Raw genomic sequence first — 20720 nt, forward strand, 5'->3', positions numbered from 1 at the left:
GCTCTGCGTTGCTTTTTCTCCACTTGTTGAATTTGGCCAGTGTTGTGTGGGTCCCGGATAGAGGACAGTATTCTAGTTTGGGTTTGATGAGTGCTTTATATGGGAGATGTAAGGAAACAAAAACTGACTAAATAGGAACAATTGAAGAATCTAAAAAGCTCAAACGCACTGCGTGACATATATTACACGATACACAGATATAAAGTGTTATGTATGGTGTTCTGTTAGGGCCAAATTTCAATTATCGTCCCTTCGCGTATAATTGAAATTTGGCCCTAATGGAACACCATAGTTATATCGTGTTACAGCTAACACTCCGTAAACTTCAATTTAGAATTCGGCAAAAGTACACACGATATGGGACATTTGTTTTACAGCCCTCCACTTCTTAGCATTCTTAGCGCCATTTTGTGTACAACCGGAAGTTTGAGAAAAACAAGCGCCCTACATGCTTTGATGCGAGAGCCGGAGCTTAAAACATTTACCAGTGTGGTTCAGTAAAGTTTAATGTTAATTATATCCATTAAAAACTTCCAATAATTCTTTCAAAAATCACCAATTTCGCCGCGAGATATGCGCAACTTGATCAATCTCGTAGTTGGAAGGTAGATTTCTAATGTTTATTTTAGTAAAACATGATACAGTACATGTGTTTTTCTTTACTTCAAATGTTAATGTATGAATTCTAAATTGGTAATTGCTCTAAAAGATAATGTGTCAAGCTCCATATGAAACAGCTATCTTAAAAGTGCAATGTCAGCCGTTTGGGAACATGTATAAATTTACTAACGCAGTCATCCAGCATATCCCAGCTCTTCTGAATTATAACCAAAGATTTGAATAATCCAAATCTCTGTATAATAAATTATAAACCCTCTCTAATATGTAAAACAAAATACAATATAGGGGTTTCTGTCGACTGTAACGTCTATGAAGTATGTTCTCCCGTTTTTTGTCTGTGACTTCATATACATGTACGTAAACCAAAAAATTATCGAGGGTAGTACTTAAAGGATTTATGCAGTCAAAAATGATAATTTCAGTTTATGCTGGAAATGGCTTTATTAGCACGTGTAGAAACCTCTCCGTACCGCGCGCGACCGGAGTAAGCCGTCGATATCGAGGTCAAATTTTCTGACCACCCGATTATGCATATTTTCTAGCTTTAAAGCGTGTGACGTCATAATAGTCCGTGGCTTATCACTTATATCGACGGTCACAGGAAAAGCCGATCAACGATTTTTTATGATTACTTTTGAGTGAAGTTAATCGTACAATAACTTTGGCTCAAATGTAAATAACTAAAAGACTGAAATTCGATGTTTCAAATACTCTAATTTATGCTCTAATAGCAGGTATCTTCGTGTAATTGTGAAAGAAAATCCGCGCAGAAATAAAAGTTTCGGATTTTTTTTTGTCGAGGAGTTTAGCAACGAATAAGCTTTAATTTGATAATATTTTCCTGTAGTCTGTATCTTTGATACATTGTGAATTGCAAAGTCTGTGACTGTAAAATGAAATTTTACGTAACAAGTAAAGAAATCCTTGATTAAAGCATCGAGGATATGATGCTTGACGTACGTAAACACCGATGATTGATCATTACAAACATTGTGTTGTGTGTTTCTAACCGAATAAATTGAGATACATTTATTACAATACCGTAATATGTTTCAACGTGTGGTAGAAAGAATTTATTTTTGATATTGTAAAAGATCAAAATATTGAAATATTAAAGGATTTGTGCAGTCAAAAATAATAACTTCAGTTTATGGCGGAAATGGCTTTATTAGCACGTGTAGAAACCTCTCCGTGCCATACTCGACCTGAATAAACTGTAAGCCGTTGATATCGAGGTCCAAAATTCTGACCGCCCGATTATGCATATTTTCTAGCTCTAAACCGTGTGACGTCATAATAGTCCGTGGCTTATAGCTGTACTATAACTGATGTACTATCGTTTATATCGACGGTCACAGGAAAAGCCGATCAACGATTTTTTATGATTACTTTTGAGTGAAGTTAATCGTAAAATAACTTTGGCTCAAATGTAAATAACTAAAAGACTGAAATTCGATGTTTCAAATACTCTAATTTATGCTCTAATAGCAGGTATCTTCGTGTAATAATGAAAGAAAATCCACACAGAAATAAGAGTTTCGGATTTTTTGTCGAGGAGTTCAGCAACGAATAAGCTTTAATTAGATATTGTTTTCCTGTAGTCTGTATCTTTGATACATTGTGAATTACAAAGTTTGTGTCTGTAAAATGAAATTTGTGTTGTGTGTTGCTAACCGAATAAATTGAGATACATTTATTACAATACCGTAAAACGTTTCAACATGTGGTAGAAAGAATTTATTTTTGATATTACATGTATAAAGATCTAAATATTGAGATATTAAGCAAAACAAACTATTTTTTCAGACAGTGCGGTCGCTTTCAATTTTTTAATCGATATACGAGTAGATACTCCGAGATAGATATATAATTAGCCATGCCTTTGGTTTGATGGTTATGTAATACCTGGACCGGGATGTTGCTTACCTGTACACAACGCCATTCTTCGAACTCACCTGTAATTACCTGGCCGCGGACAATGTGAAGAGTTTTACTATAAACGTTTCGGGGCATAATGTGCTATTCTATATATCGGGTATTTGCTAATTGCTATTGTCTTACTGTCAATCAGGTTAGGACATCCGTTAATTGGATTGTGATGTGAATTATGGAAACCCGGTACATCTATGCTCTAGGATTTTTATTGTCACCTCCATTTTTAAAATGAAGATGTAAAAGCAAATGGAAATAAAATATCCCTGATCATACCTAGGAATATATATTACATATATATATGTCGTACACAGGTAAAACAATAATCGAAGTTGACTTATACAGAAACAACAATGGTTCTAAGAACTATTTCAACAAAAGATTTAACCTTAAAAATTATTCCAGTCTAGTACTGCAATTACGGAATCGTGGCATATAGCAATCTCCCGTAATTTTTAAGGTATTAGTAAAAATTCTAAGCATGATTTTTTTTACCGTTTCGAATCTACATGTATATATATAGTCATACACGAAAGGTTACAACATTACCATACTAAATATACTTATTTAAATAATTTTGAAAAAAAAAACTAAATCTACACTTATACTGTAATTTAGAAACATATATCAGAAACATCACTGATGTATTTCTGCTTTTTAGTAAACGTTATGGATAAAGTTTCAAAGGCAATAATATAGATATACATATTATTTTCGGTATAAGTTCGGTACTGTTACTCCAATATCACATACTGATTATCGTCCACATTTTATTTTTACTCAAAAACTGTGCCGTGTTTGCATTGTTATGGCAGAAGTTTGAAATAAAAACACGTACTCTAGATAGATATATTCATGCTAAATTTTGGGATTTTACTCGTAAAAAGATAGTGTTACATGATATTGTTTTTTTTTATTACACAGAAATTTTCATATTTGCTATATCTAAATCTCAGTCCAGACTGATCCGAACATCCTTTTGATATCGCTATCAAATTGGACTGTGATATCTAATCTAAAGTTAGATATATGCTTGTTTGAATGTTTGAAATGGTGTAAATGAAATGTTTTGAAACTGAAAATATCTACATCCAGAGACATATATACATATATATGTATATATGTTTCTGCTACATCATAAAGCTAGAATAACCATTTACTTGAAAAACTCAAATTGTAGTTCTAACGTATACGTGTATGTGCTGTACAGATGTAAATCACGACCAAAACCAACCGATAGCGCTAAAAGCTAGTCGATTCGTTGGGTGGGACTAATTCTTCATTCATCCAAAGCAATATCCTGACGTATTATATAAAAAAAAAAATAAAAAATGGCTGCACAAATCCTTTAACAGTAAGAAAAATAATTGCGTCTCCATGGACTCTACAAAATAATCAATCTCGTTAAATACAGTACCATTTTAAAAGTGTGAAGCCGTTTCGGACAGGTGATGATTTTATTTATACATATATAAAAAATCATAATTATTAAATGGCGGCACTGTTTCGGTGGGATTTATTTTTATAATTTTATATATATTATGTATTTTTAGTAACAGCGATAAATGTACATATATCGTTGGTAATCTAGACATATAGTTACATTATTTTCCGTACATGAATGTATATCTGACATTGGGTTACCGATGATGATATTATCCACATCTGGTTTCCGCTGATACACATCTGTTAATTAGTTAAGCATAGACTACTGAAGAGTATTTTCGTATTACGAGTGGGTGCACGTGTACTTCTTATGTACACACATGTATAGCCTAACGCATGCTGCATGGACTGTGTATACATGTATATTCATACACAAAGCGCGCGTTGTATCATGTACTGCTGTACGTCTCGCTTATGTCACGTGACATCCGTTTATCGATTCCGTTATCGATCGGTTGTCCAGACTCATAAAAATGCCGACGCGGAAAACCCCTTCGAGGGCCCCATGGCGCCGAATGCAACCCAATCAGCATCCGAAAGAAAATCTATTTATAGATATTTTCCCCAAATCTTATTATTTGCGAATTTTCATTGAAATACATCTGTATATTTAATAATTTACGACAGCTACTTGCAGGATAAAAAAATGTATTGAATTTATGGCGAAGCTCAGGGATATCGATCTTCATATCATTATCATTGATTATGCTAAGCTCAGTCACTCGCAATGGCGTAAAGCGAACAGCCAAGATGGAGGCCAAATCGAGTGGTTTTGTAAGATAAAATTATGATCATGGAATATTTACACAACACGAAAATGTAGAGGATTACTTTCATCACGTGAGTACGTTTCTGATCCGCCGGTGTCGAGCCCGGGGGTAGGGATATCTGGGGATGGGAAAGTCGTCAAATGGGGTTTGTGTTGGCTATTTTGAACGTGGTCATTTTCCAACCACATTGTAGATGGTTTAGGACAATTCACAAGGTCTGTAATATGGTATTGGATTATTGATAATGGGATATGAAGATTACCATGTGATATTGGATCATATAAAATGTAGACAACGTACATGCATGTTGTCTATATATATATAATATTTGTCTGTTAACATAAAACAGGGAAAACCAATCGCTCAGATATATTGTCCCTTGTAGACGCATCAAGAAAATACATCCAGTAAGTACACATTGTCTATATAAATATTTTCTTGTACAAAATTCTTATACATGCAGAATGGCCACCAGAAGTTATCGATAAGTTTTTCTCAGCACAAATAATACTAGATTATCTCCCCCTAGTTTGAAATGTTTGTGACATATACATATGTATATTTCTATGTTTCTGATGTTATTAGAGCAAATTTTGGTGATGTTTATAAAACTCTAAATGCCAGCCTATACATATGCTATAGGCACAATTTTGAAATTTGTATCAAAAGTAATAGGTATAATCAAGGATTTATAACTGAGAAGGATTCGTCTCACTGTCTCTTTACATTACTAAACACCACGTGAGACGCCTATGAACCGGGGATAAAACTGTTTTTCTCAACAAATACTTGTCTTATCGATGTCAAACGGAAACACCATTGTATAAGTTAATTTAAATGTCACGACGGTTATATTACTTGCTTTAAAGACGGAATATTTAGAGATAAATCAGTCGTCGCCCAACGTCACGGTCAGTACACAAACACAAAGCGCCTGCCTTGGACTTCCCCAAAACCAGTGTGACTTATCCTTCTCATATACGTCCTTGGTACAAATCAGGATTTAAAATACTATTAAAATCTCCTGGTACAATGTAATTGTATACGATTTACTCAAGTCTACCAATGTTTTTCACAGTACAGTGGCTGAGATCTTTTTTAAGGTGACTGACATTCCTAACCACTCAAGCCCGCCACCATGGTCTTGGTCACAGTGGCTGTAGTTTGGTTAACGGGGTGTCTGAGATTCTACCACTAGCCCGCCAGCCTCCTGGGTAAACAGTTAAGAGGATATGGCGATAGCGTGTCTGGACATGTTCTATCCATTAGCTTCTTCCCACACTTTTGTTCTCAGTGTGCTGTAGTGGTTAAGGTGTCCTGACCATTCCACCGACAAGCCCCTCAAACTCTGGGGTTCCCAGAGCCCTTAGTGATTAAGGTGGTCAGACATTCCAACCACTGAGCCCCTCCACCTCTTAGTCACATTTGTGCTAGAGTGGTTAAAGGTTGTCAGACATCTAACTACAACTAGCCCCACCATCTATTGGTCACAGGTGGCTGAGTGTTTAAGGTGTCTGAGATTCTATCACTTAGCGCGACCACCTCTGGGTAACAGTGTCCTGAGTGGTTAAGGAGACTGGACATTCTGCCACTAGCCTTAGCCACCTCTGGGTCACAGTGACTGAGTGGTTAAGGTGTCTGACATTCTATCACTAGCCCTCCACCTCTGGGTCACAGTGACTGAGTGGTTAAGTGGACATTCTACCACTAAGCCCTACTTCTGGGTCACAGTCTGAGTGGTTTAATGTCTGACATTCTACACTAGCCCTCCACCTCTGGGTCACAGTGGCTGAGTGGTTAAGGTGTCTGACATTCTACACTAGCCCTCCACCTCTGGGTCACAGTGGCTGAGTGGTTAAGGTGTCTGACATTCTATCCACTAGCCCTCCACCTCTGGGTCACAGTGGCTGAGTGGTTAAGGTGTCTGACATTCTACCACTAGCCCTCCACCTCTGGGTCACAGTGGCCTGAGTGGTTAAGGTGTCAGACATTCTATCACTAGCCCTCCACCTCTGGGTCACAGTGGCTGAGTGGTTAAGGTGTCTGACATTCTATCACTAGCCCTCCACCTCTGGGTCACAGTGGCTGAGTGGTTAAGGTGTCTGACATTCTAAACACTAGCCCTCCACCTCTGGGTCACAGTGCTGAGTGGTTAAGGTGTCTGACATTCTACCACTAGCCCTCCACCTCTGGGTCACAGTGGCTGAGTGGTTAAAGGTGTTGACATTCTACCACTAGCCCTCCACCTCTGGGTCACAGTGGCTGAGTGGTTAAGGTGTCTGAGATCACTAGCCGGCCACCTCTGGGTCACAGTTACTGAGTGGTTAAGGTGTCTGACATTCTATCACTAGCCTTCCACCTCTGGGTCACAGTGGCTGAGTGGTTAAGGTGTCTGACATTCTATCACTAGCCCTCCACCTCTGCAGGGTCACAGTGGCTGAGTGGTTAAGGTGTCTGACATTCTGCCACTAGCCTTCCATCTCTGGGTCACAGTGGCTGAGTGGTTAAGGTGTCTGACATTCTACCACTAGCCCTCCACCTCTGGGTCACAGTGACTGAGTGGTGAAGGTGTCTGACATTCTACCACTAACCCTCCACCTCTGGGTCACAGTGACTGAGTGTGGTTAAGGTGTCTGTACATTCTACCACTAGCGCTCCCACCTCTGGTCACAGTGACTGAGTGGTTTAAGGTGTCTGAGCACATTCTATCACTAGCCCTCCACCTCTGGGTCACAGTGACTGAGTGGTTAAGGTGTCTGACATTCTACCACTAGCCCTCCACTTCTGGGTTACAGTGGCTGAGTGGTTAAGGTGTCTGACATTCTACCACTAGACATCCACCTCTGGGTTACAGTGGCTGAGTGGTTAAGGTGTCTGACAATCTACCACTAGCCCTCCACCTCTGGGTTACAGTGGCTGAGTGGTTAAGGTGTCTGACATTCTACCACTAGACCTCCACCTCTGGGTCACAGTGGCTGAGTGGTTAAGGTGTCTGACATTCTACCACTATAGCCCTCCACCTCTGGGTAACAGTGGGTGAGTGGTTAAGGTGTCTATTATTCTACCACTAGCCCTCCACCTCTGGGTCACAGTGAATAAGTGGTTAAGGTGTAAGACATTCTATCACTAGCCCTCCACCTTTTGGTCACAGTGGCTGAGTGGTTAAGGTGTCAAACCTCGAGCTCTCAATCTGGGATGTTAATTTTTGTTGTTGCTGCTAGTCATTTGGACTAGTAAACACCAAAATTTTACTAGTCTGACTATATACAGTCATTTTGCTTCAGCACTTCAGTCATGATCAATTTACAATTTTTGACCCAAATTACGGGTACAGTCTGAATGTGTTCAGTAACACAAATTCTCACAAAATGATGCATCCGGACAGCAGTCTGCGACTTTAAGCACTAAGTCCGATGCCCAGGACTAGTAATTTTACAGCTGGACTAGTGCTAATTGTAATGAACTAGTCCAATTGGACTAGTGGCTCCCAACCCCATTAAAATCAGTAAATATTATATTTACAAGAGCGGTGGTCAATTGCATTTTTTAACACATTTTGAGTGCAATATGTATGAGATTATTTCAGTCTGTTTTCATCACTTTATGAAAATTTGCGTTCAGGAATGCATCCAGACTGTAATTTGGGTCAAAATTGTAAACTGATCATGACTGAATTGCTGAAGCAAAACGGCTGTATATTTAAATTGGAAAAGTAATTAAATAGTCGGACTAATTAAAACTTTGGGGTTTACTAGTCCAAATGACCAGCAGAGAAAATAATTTATGTCACAGACTGGGACAGAAATAATCGCATACAAAATGCACTTAAATGATTTTGAAAAATGCAATTGACCACCGCTCTTGTAAGTATATAGTATATTTACCAGTTTTAACCGGGTGGGGAGCCACTAGTCCAATTGGACTAGTTTATCACAATTGGCACCAGATTTTGTGATCATAATCCTGACCTGACTTTTTATTTTTTTCGTTGAAAAGTGGGAAAAAAATCAGGGTCGGGGGTAAAAAATTAGGGTCGGTCGTGATCAGGTAACCCGATAAATATACATTTTTTTTCGTTCTTATATATAAAATCTTGCACATTGGTGCTCCTGTAACGACATGGAAAAAATACTTGCAGCAGTACATGGTAAGGATTTGTTGTGACCTGGAAATTCTTGGATGAGTTCAAGTAGAGAATAATATTGTGTGTAACACTGGTCAATACTGACAATTACTATAAATAGCTGCAATATACTTTTGCCTGGACAGAAACCTCTCTTCAGCTGGATTGGTTGAGCATCAGACTAGTAAGCCAGAGGTCCTGATCACGAGTTTGTGGAAGCAGTCATGACATTTATAAATTCTACTCTATCTCTGTAACATAAATGAAGCAACAAGCCTGTCTATTTGAGAAAAGGTATTCTTTTAAATCAAAGTCATTCATGTGTTTGATTTGTACCTAATTTGACACACAGTCAAAGCCTTATTGTGATCATGATGATCCATACAAATATGGTTTTATTATCTTAACGTGCTATTAACATGCAACCAGGGTCATTTAGGGTCATGCCAAGTTTAGATGGCGAAGGAAAACTGGAGAAAACCAGAGAAAAACCACTGACCAGCAGTCAGTAACTGGCAACTACTTACGTACTCAACATGGGATTTGAACTTGCGACCTAGAGTGCTTGTTGGGACATCATAACCACTCGGCGACCGCAGCCACAAATGGAAGGAGACACAACAACATCATGACAATAATTGTTTTCTGTTTTATATTTTGGTGACTTAATTCACAGATTCTTTTGTCCGACATCCATTCTTTCATTTGTTGAATTAACGTTAACTAATTATGTGGTTTGTTGACATTTCAGGTTGTGGTGGTTTTCCCCTCCGCTCTAACAGCGTTTCTGTAGAGGAGCGCCACCTAGAGGGGATATGGATTACAACGATAATACAGAAGAAATCGACGTGATAACAAATCAGGTGAGATGATTTTATTTGTAGCAACTATGACACAGGGATTCTGCTGTAAATAATTTTGTATAACTCGGTCAGCAACAACTAGAGCAAGAATATATTAGGAATAAAAATATTCATGATCTGTGAGTTGGGGTTTCAAGTTATGGTGGTTATATTTTCAATTTTCTTGGTCAATATGTACATCTATAAGGGTTTGTGGTATGATGTATTTTATATCATTAGACAAATATCAATTATGAACCTATGTTGAGGTCAGTATGGTGTTATATCACCCTGGTGACTTATATATGATGACTTACAGAGGACGTGTACATATTCCGAAGTTATTATTTTAGATTCAACCAGGGTTTTACTTGTATAATACCATATCAAAGGTCCTTAATTTACAAATGTCAAAAAGATGCATATTAGATACAAGAAGAATGGTGGCCACATATAGGACGCCATCCTGAAGAATTTGATGTGTGGTGAATAAGTATGAATTATAATTTTGCGCTAGCCACAATATACTTCTCGGCTTTAGAAAATTTTGTTCTCTTTAGCTGGATTGGTTGAACGTCAGACTAGTAGGCCAGTGGTCCTGAGTTCTATCCCTGGCAGAGGCATGAAATTTATAAAAAAAAATCTACTCTCTGGTACATAAATATCAACTCATTTATCCCAGAAATTCCAAAATGGACTCTGCCAGCCTTTGAACTAGAAGAATCTAAATGTGTCTTCAGGGTTGAATCGGTTAATAATCAAATAAGCAAGCAGTCTACAATGGAACTCTTTGTGTTCAAGCATAATTTCTATCGTTGTCTTGAATTTGTATATAGTGATGTATAGCCCTAGCCCCTACCAAACAATGAAATGGAATTCAGCCAATATGGAAATAATACAAGTCGGTATAAATACGCAGAATATCACAAACATCTCAAATCCGTTATGGGATATAGATCCTCAATTCTCATTGGTCAATTATACTGATGATCTTGATAACACCCCTCTTTACAACCACAATAGACCTGACTGTTATTGATCTGTATAATATTGGATGGGTCCATTGTGTGTTATAGGGGGTTAAAGAAGTGATACCATAATAGAAAGACCAAACATGTCCATTGATTTTCTGGGTGTTGTGCATCCAAGCTGCAGCCATAACTGGTTGTATACACTATTGTCTGTCATGATGGTGTTAGCTTGGGAAAAACTGTAGCCATTTCTGGTGTTAGCTTGGGAAAAACTGTGGCCATTCCTGGTGTTAGCTTGGGAAAAACTGTGGCCATTTCTGGTGTTAGCTTGGGAAAAACTGAAGCCATTTTTGGTGTTAGCTTGTGAAAAACTGTAGCCATTTCTGGTGTTAGCTTGTGAAAAACTGTAGTCATTTCTGGTGTTAGCTTGTGAAAAATTGTAGCTATTTCTGGTGTTTAAACTTGTGAAAAACTGTAGCGATTTCTGGTGTTAGCTTGGGAAAAACTGTAGCCATTTCTGGTGTTAGCTTGGGAAAAACTGTAGCCATTTCTGGTTTTAGCTTGGTAAAAACTGTAGCCATTTCTGGTGTTAGCTTGGGAAAAACTGTAGTCATTTCTGGTGTTAGCTTGGGAAAAACTGTAGCTGTTTCTGATGTTAATTTGGGAAAACCTTCTAGCCATTTATGATGTTAGATTGGGAAACTGTAGCCATTTTTTGTGTTAGTTTTGGAAAAAACAATTTCTGGTGGAAAAACTGTAGCCATTTTCCGGTTTTAGCTTGGTAAAAACTGTAGCCATTTCTGGTGTTAGCTTTGGAAAAACTGTAGCCATTTCACTGGTGTTAGCTTGGGAAAAACTGTAGCCATTTCTAGGTTTTAGCTTGGGAAAAACGGTGGCCATTTTTAGCTTGGATGTGTAGCATTTCTGATGTTTGGGAAAAACTGTAACCATTTCTGGTGTTAGCTTGTGAAAAACTGTAGCCATTTCTGATGTTAATTTGGGTGTTTAGCTTGTTATTGGAAAACTGTAGCCATTTCTGGTGTTAGCTTTGGAAAATCTGTAGCCATTTCTGGTGTTAGCTTTGGAAAAACTGTGGAAACTGTACCATTTTTTGATGTTAGTTTTTGGAAAAACTGTCACAATTTCTGGTGTTAGCTCTTGGGAAAAACTGTAGCCTGTTTCCGGTTTTAGCTTGGTAAAAAACTGTAGCCATTTCTGGTGTTAGCTTGGGAAAAACTGTAGCTCATTTCTGGTTAATTTAGCTTGGGAAAAACTGTAGCTGTTTCTGATGTTAATTTGGGAAAACCTCTGGCCATTTATGATGTTAGATTGGAAACTGTAGCCATTTTTGGTGTAAGTTTTGGAAAAACTGTCACAATTTCTGGTGTTAGCTTGGGAAAAACTGTAAGCCATTTCCGGTTTTAGCTTGGTAAAAACTGTAGCCATTTCTGGTGTTAGCTTGGAAAAACTGTAGCCATTTCTGGTGTTAGCTTGGGAAAAACTGTAGCCATTTCTGGTTTTACCTTGGTAAAAACTGTAGCCATTTCTGGTGTTAGCTTGGGAAAAACTGTTAGTCATTTCTGGTGTTAGCTTGGGAAAAACTGTAGCTGTTTCTGATGTTAGCTTGGTAAAAACTGTAGCCATTTCTGGTGTTAGCGTTGGAAAAACTGTAGCTGCATGTTTCTGATGTTAATTTTGGAAAACCTGTAGCCATTTATGATGTTAGATTGGGAAACTGTAGCCATTTTTTGGTGTTAGTTTTGGAAAATCTGTACCATTTCTAGTGTAAGCTTTGGAAAAACGGTGGCCATTTATGATGTTAGATTGGAAACTGTAGCCATTTTGATGTTAGTTTTGGAAAAACTGTCACAATTTCTGGTGTTAGCTTGGGAAAAACTGTAGCCATTTCCGGTTTTAGCTTGGTAAAAACTGTAGCCATTTCTGGTGTTAGCTTGGGAAAAACTGTAGCCATTTCTGGTGTTAGCTTGGGAAAAACTGTAGCCATTTCTGGTTTTACCTTGGTAAAAACTGTAGCCATTTCTGGTGTTAGCTTGGGAAAAACTGTAGTCATTTCTGGTGTTAGCTTGGGAAAAACTGTAGCTGTTTCTGATGTTAGCTTGGTAAAAACTGTAGCCATTTCTGGTGTTAGCGTTGGAAAAACTGTAGCTGCATGTTTCTGATGTTAATTTGGGAAAACCTGTAGCCATTTATGATGTTAGATTGGGAAACTGTAGCCATTTTTGGTGTTAGTTTTGGAAAATCTGTACCATTTCTAGTGTAAGCTTGGGAAAAACAGTGGCCATTTATGATGTTAGCTTGGGAAAAACTGTAACCATTTCTGGTGTACAGAGGTTGAGAAAAACATTATATATATAGACATTAATTATCTGGGAGCAAATTCTGTGGTCATTTCTGGTACAAGTTGAGGATGAACAAGTATTGTAGTAATTCTGAAACTATATTAACTGGTAACAAATTCTGTGGTCATTTCTGGTACAAGTTTGGGATAAATATATACTTTGGTTATTGAAATTTTAGTAATAATTTTGGACAATTTTATATGAATTTCTGAAATAGCTCAATACTCTGTGGTCAAACTAAGAGGCTAAGTTGTGGTCGTTGTAGGAGTGGTAGCTATAGGTTTACATCAATATATTGACCAAAAAACCTGTTATTGGTGGAGAGTTTCAGGACAGCGTACAAGCCGTGGCTCAGTTTTGTTTACCTTACTGTTGGAGTCTATATAGAGCTCAACGCTGAGTCACACACTCAGTATTCTGATTTAACACAAACTGTGGAGTCAATTTTATTACAGAGTTATCTTCTCTTGTGGGCAGGTATTGATTTTCACATCGCTGGTTTGTGTGTGAAAATTATGGGTTTTTTTCTCCCACATATTCATAATATTGTTCTCATTCATAACATTGTTCTCACAAATATACAGGTATCGATTTTCACAAAATTAGTTTGTGTTGAAAATTATGTGTTTTTTTTCTCCCACATATTCATAATATTGTTCTTATTCATAACATCGTTCTTACAAATATACAGGAATTGATTTTCACAAAATTAGATTGTGTGAAAATTACATGTGTTTGTATTCACATATACCTAACATTTTTCCCTCAAATATTAATTGTGATCCTGCAGTATAGTAAAGCTATAATGTGTACCGCCACGGTAAAATGTTAGAGTTTATAGAGTTATTTTTTCATCCCAAGGATATTTTACAAACAAATTTATCAATTGAAAAATTTATATGCTTAAACCTCTCTCCCTGGGGTCATCACTCCAACTCCTCCCCCAGGCCCTGTCATTATATAACTCCCTGACCCCCTGGGGGTCACCATTCCACACCCTCTGCGCCCCTCCCTTACTGCCCAAATTCTTTACACTTCAATTCCTGTTAAAACAAAGCATGTTTTGATGTCAAGTATTGATTTTGTATATTGTATTTTTCCCGAGAAGGGTTGGGGGGTGGGGTTGGGGGTGGGTGGGGTCAGTGCCCCTCCCTCAAGAGAAAACTTCCCAATTTCTACTCTCTTCCATTCCTATTAAAAAAAGTGATTTTATGTCAAGTATTGATTTTGTCTGATGTTGTATTTTCCACCTTCAGTAGTTCACCTTGACAATCAATGTTATGATTTATTTAAGCTATTTAGTGTTTCAGTGACATGGTATCAATTCTTCAAATGTGACTGGCCCTCTTAAATCAATCCTATTATACCCTGTGAAATTCAATAAGACTAGCCCTGATAATACACGGAAGGTTTCATTGTCATGTTTTGAGGGATGAGAGGAGCAGATCAGAATCATCAATAATGCACACATCTGTTTGTTATAGCATTGTTAGTTTGCTTTGTCTATATATATCGACTCTAATTTTCTCATTTAAGTTCGTGTTTTCTAATACAAATAGATAATTTACATTTTGTTATTTAATCAAAATTATGAAATAATAATTTTGTTTTTGTTAATTTATTCCTTATTTGTTGTTTTTCCTCCTAACTGCATCATTTTATATTTTTTCTGAATTTATTGAGAATTTAAACAAAATTAGTGTTGTATTAACTTGTTCAGTTGACAAGGCTCTGAACATGTGACCTACTGTAAGTGTTTTATTAACTCGTTAAGTTGACAAGGCTCTGAACCTGTAATCTGTGTGTGTGTTGTAATAACTCGTTAAGTTGACAAGGCTCTGAGCCTGTGACCTATGTGTGTGTTGTAATAACTCGTTAAGTTGACAAGGCTCTGAGCCTGTGAGACTGTTGATAGTCTGACTCAGTGTACATGTTTTATCAATGTTTATCATCGAGTAAGAAAGCTCTATCGTAAAATGACACATCACCTTGTGCTGCCCCCTAGTGGTAGATAGTGAGCTTGGTTTTCCTGATGATAACAAGGAATTGTTATGTGGACAAGTTGATTATATAGATTCTATTTTATTGAATATTTTATGCTGAAAAAAAAAGAATTACAACATATTAAATATTGGAGTCTGTGTGATAGTATTAATACAATATAATGTGGTATGGAAGGATTTGGTAGTAAATCCCTAAGGAATTAGTTTGAACTATCATATCTCAATGGACTCATTGTTATAATGGTTTCCTGAGGTTTCAGAATGTAGTTGTGAACGCTGCTATGGATTTGTTTAACAGAAGAATATGTCGGTGATTATATCAAATGACTTGACTTCGTAGGAAACAAGGATAAAACCACTATTAATAGATTCATGGGGAAAAGTCTACAATTTGTCATTATTGGTAAGTTAAATGACTATACATGTACAATGTATCTGTATTATTGTGAGAAAAAAATGTAGTGACTTGTCTACAACCTGTCTATACCTACCATCTGTCTATACCTACCAACTGTCTATATCTATAACCTATATATAATATACTGACCACCTGTATATACCTACCCTCTGTCTATACTGATTACCTGTCTATATTGACCACCTGTCTATATTGACCATCTATCTGTAACTACTACCTGTCTGTCACTACCACCTGTTCATAACTTAAAACCTGTTTATACTGACCACCTGTCTATACTGACCACCTTTCTATACCTACCACCTGTCTATACTGACAAACTATCTACTGACCACCTGTCTATACTGACCACCTGTCTATACTGACCACCTGTCTATATCTACCACCTGTCGATACCTACCATCTGTCTATACCTACCACCTGTCTATACCTACCATTTGTCTATACTGACCACCTATCTATACTGACCAACCTGTCTATATCGGCTACCTGTCTATACCAACCACATGTCTATACCTACCATATGTCTATACATATCACCTGTCTCATTATTGACTACCACCTGTGTGTATACCTACCACCTATACTATACTACCACCTCTCTGTAACGACCACCTGTTTTCAACTACCACCTGTCTATGCTGACCACTTGTCTGTATTGACCACCTATATATATATTGACCACCTGTCTATACCCGCCACCTGTCTATACCTACCACCTGTCTATACCTACCACCATGTCTATAATTACCACCTGTCATATAACTACCACCTGTGTATATCTATTACCTGTCCTATACCTGCCACCTGTCTATACCTACCACCTGTCTATATACTACCACCCTCTCTGTAACGACCACCTGTTTTCAACTACCACCTGTCTATGCTGACCACTTGTCTGTAATGAACCCACCTATATATATAATTGACCACCTGTCTATACCTGCCACCTGTCTATACCTACCACCTGTTCTTATACCCACCACCTGTCTATACCTACCACCTGTCTATACCTACCACCTGTCTATAATTACCACCAGTCTATAACTACCACCTGTGTATATCTATTACCTGTCTATACCTACCCACCTGTCTATAATTACCACCTGTCTATAACTAGCCACCTGTCTATACCTACCACCTGTCTATACCTACCACCTGTCTATACCTACCACCTGGTTATATCAACCATCTGTCTATACCTACCATCTGTCTATACCTACCACCTGTCTATACCTATCACCTGTCTATACCTACCACCTGTCTTTATCAACCACCTGCCTACACCTACCACCTGTCTATACCTACCACCTGGTTATATCAACCATCTGTCTATACCTACCATCTGTCTATACCTACCACCTGTCTATACCTATCACCTGCCTACACCTACCACCTGTCTTTATCAACAACCTGTCTATGCCAACCATCTGCCTATCAGGTTGTTTGTCAATAGCTGTATACAGTCTAGTGAATGAACACTACATGTACTAACCCAGATTCGGTATCTGGACCAGATGGATTATGACTAATGGCGGAGGAGTCATTGTTATTGATCATAATCAATGGAGGTTATCTTCCTTATATAGCTTCAGGGAAAGGTCAAATCAGGGGTCATAATGTATGGTATATCTTAATCTAGAGACAGGAAAAAACTGACGGGAAAGGCTAGGGATGCCATTTATAGGGCAGTCTTAAAGAAAAAACGGAAGGGTTGGAGGGAAAGGCTAGGGATGCAATTTATAGGGCAATCTTTAGGGTTTGAGGGAAAGGCTAAGGACGCCATTTATAGGGCAATCTTTAGGGTTGAAGGGAAAGGCTAGGGATGCCATTTATGGGACAATCTTATGTCTAATTGAAAGAAAAAGCCGCCAAAAGGGAAAGCCATGGGCACCATGTATAGGCCTGAGGGCAACCTATTGTAGCTGAAAGAAAATTCTAGAAGGTATCACATATATTGTTAGCTCACCTACCCGTCCGGCCGTCCGTCTGTTTGGCTGTCCGGCGTCAACTTTTCCATTTAAACAACTTCTTCTCCAAAACTTGGAGACCTAGAGTCCTGAAATTTGACTTATAGCATGCTGGGATGAAGGGCTACCAAGTTTGTTCAAATGAATGACCTTGACCTTCATTCAAGGTCACAGGGGTCAAATAGGTGAAAATCTTTAACAGACTTCTTCTAAATAACCAAGAGGCTTAGAAACCTGAAATTGGGCCTGTGACATGCTGGGATGAAGGGCTACCAAGTTTTGTTCAAATGAATGACCTTGACCTTCATTCAAGGTCACAGGGGTCAAATAGGCAAGAAGCCTAGAGACCTGATACTTGGCATGTTACATGCTGGGATGAAGGACTACCAAGCTTGTTCAAAAGAATGACCTTGACCTTCATTCAAGGTCACAGGGGTCAAAAAGGCTAAAATCTTTAAACTACTTCTTCTTAATAACCAAAGAGCCTAGGGACCTGATATTGGGCCTGCGGCATGCTGGGATCAAGGGCTACCAAGTTTCTTCAAATAAATGACCTTGACCTTCATTAAAGGTCACAGGGGTCAAAAAGGCTAAAATCTTTAAACGACTTCTTCTTAATAACCAAAGAGCCTAGGGACCTGATATTGGGCCTGTGACATGCTGGGATCAAGGGCTACCAAGTTTGTTCGAATGAATGACCTTGACCTTCATTCAAGGTGCACAAGGGGTCAAAAAGGCTAAAAATCTTTAAACGACTTCTTCTAAATAACCAAGGGGCCTAGGGACCTGATATTAGGCCTGTGGCATGCTGTGGATCAATGGCTACCAAGTTTGTTCAAATGAATGACTTGACCTTCATTCAAGGTCACAGGGGTCAAATAGGTGAAAATGTTTAAATGACTTCTTTTTAATAACCAAGAGGCCTTGGAACCTGATATTAGGCCTGTGACATACTGGGAAAGAGGGCTACCAAGTCTGTTCAAATGAATGACCTTGACCTTCATTCAAGGTCACAGGTGTCAAAAAAGGCTAAAATCTTTTAAACGACTTCTTCTTAATAACCAAAGAGCCTAGGGACCTGATATTGGGCCTGTGGCATGCTGGGATCAAGGGCTACCAAGTTTGTTCAAATGAATGACCTTGACCTTCATTCAAGGTCACAGGGGTCAAATAGGCTAAAATCTTTAAACAACTTCTTAATAACCAAGAGGGCTAGACACCTGATATTGAGCATGTGACATGTTGGGATGAAGCGCTACAAAGTTTGTGCATATGAATGTCATTGACTTTCATTCAAGGTCACAGGGGTCAAATAGGCTAAAATCTTTAAACAACTTCTTTTTAATAACCAAGAGGCAAAGAGACCTCTAATGGACTTAGGGATGATATAAATTCTTATTTACTCTATTTGTTAAGTATGAACCATGTATGATTACCAGATTGCAGGTGAGCGATTCGGGCCCATTGGGCCCTTGTATAAACCAACTATCTTTCACAGCTATTAAATTTCATGATTTCACAGCGACATGGATTTGAAATTAAATGAAGATACCTTTTAATATTATTGTGCAAGAATATTAGAAGATATCAATGTGGGGATATATACTTTCGCAAATTTATCTTGATCGCAAAATACGCGAAAATAAAAATTGCACAGTTTTAGAGATGGAATATGATATGAAAGTTTGAAAAGGCAATTGCATTACATAGTTGCAAATTCATATTGCTGTCCAAAATATTATCATTGTAATGGAATTGTGACCGTGACTCAAACCTGGGTCCTCCAAACATCAACTGGAAGCTCTACCGATTTAGGTAATTTGTCACCGATGATCGACCCACTATATCCAGTTCAGTTTACACTTCTTTCTAAACATCTTTGTCCCTCGCAGACACACAGGACCCTTACACTACCACTGTGGGTATAGTTAGATGGATGCCAATTCTGTAACCAGAGAGGAGATAATGTAACGGGCCAGACCCCTGTGGTGGTTCTAACCACTCCTCCCCTATGTAGTATAGTTGTACTATAAATATAATGATATTAGCGGTAGTTTTATTTTAGTGGTTTCTGCTCTGTATTTGAACCATTTTACAATGATGGTTTGAGTTTTCTTTAGTTTAATGTCCTTTCATGACCCTGGCTGTTTTTAGTCCTATTAACAGCCGGGGTCATGTAAAGGCTCGACGTGCCAGGATTATTGGTGGAGGAAAGCCGAAGTACCTGGAAAAAATCCACCAACCAGTGGTCAGTACCTGGCAACTTAATTAATAAGTTCTTTTCATTCAACAAGGTGCATGACCCTGACCTTAAAAGGTCAAAGTTAAAACTACATGTGCATGACCTCCTCTCAGAGGTCACCCTATAAATGACAATGAATGAATGAGAAGTAAAGTTAAAGAACCATTTATTTAAAATGTAATCACAGAAAACTAGTGTACTTGTCTTTTATTGTGAATTCTCAAATCAAATACAGAACAGCAACCAAGTTAGAAATAAATGTTTCTATATTTAGCTTTGCCTGAGCATCAAATTTTCAAAGAAGGTCATTTTCTTTCTCTGATGAGGTCAGAGAGTGCCAGACTTAGTACAGACACATTAAATAAACCATTGCTCCGTGTATATAGGAACCAAACGTTTCAACTACACCGATGAGAATTAGTTATAGTCCACGGATCTAAGAGACGTTGGAATCAATCAAACATTCAGATCACTCTGATCAGTGTAGGATGCGTTACAAGAGGAGCGGTCTGTAGAAGAACGATTTGTACGTTTGATCTGAAATTCTACATCAAACTAGATTATATAAAACTTAATCAGCAGGACAATTTTCTTTGAAATGACTGTTCCAGACAGCAGTGTTGTTCTGTTATTGGAAAGTTGTACTGTATTATAAGGCAGTGAGTGATCTATTAATACCGGTACTTCTTTGATGGATTAAAGATAAACAAAATTATGTCTAAAAGTCAGAGTCTTCAGAGGCTTCATATTTATAGTCTTGATATACAATTCTATGATTGATTTGGTGTCAGTATCCTTAATCGAAATTATACAAGCATTCTTTACTTAAGTGATTATTATAGGTGTTAAGAGAAAACAACAGCCAATAAAAAGCCGGAAAATAGTCACATGTCAATAAAGTCAGGTGTGAATATCGCCAGTAAAATCAATGGTCAGTTAAAAATATGATGTCAGGAGTTAATAAGGAGGGGGAAATAAGGACAGTGGACAGTCAATAAGGACAGTGGTCAGTCAATAAGGAC

At 37.9% G+C, this 20720-nt stretch overlaps 1 protein-coding gene across 5 annotated transcripts in view; it reads left to right on the forward strand.

The window, feature by feature from the left end:
* Positions 1–4700: 4700 nt before the first annotated feature.
* Positions 4701–20720, forward strand: part of LOC138306462 (serine-rich adhesin for platelets-like) — a 57175-nt gene continuing 41155 nt past the window's right edge. For 3 of the 5 annotated variants that reach the window (XR_011205871.1, XR_011205870.1, XM_069246921.1), the window contains exons 1-2: positions 4702–4839; positions 9644–9755. Coding sequence is in view for 3 of the 5 variants with exons in the window: in XM_069246921.1 (XP_069103022.1) it covers positions 9708–9755 (48 nt within the window). In the remaining 2 variants the exon portion in view is untranslated. Of the gene's footprint in view, positions 4844–9643; positions 9756–20720 lie in introns of all 5 variants that reach the window. The other 2 variants (XM_069246923.1, XM_069246922.1) reach the window with 2 other exon arrangements.

The sequence above is a fragment of the Argopecten irradians genome, chromosome 13 (genome assembly GCF_041381155.1).
Source record: "Argopecten irradians isolate NY chromosome 13, Ai_NY, whole genome shotgun sequence".
NCBI lineage: Eukaryota > Metazoa > Mollusca > Bivalvia > Pectinida > Pectinidae > Argopecten > Argopecten irradians.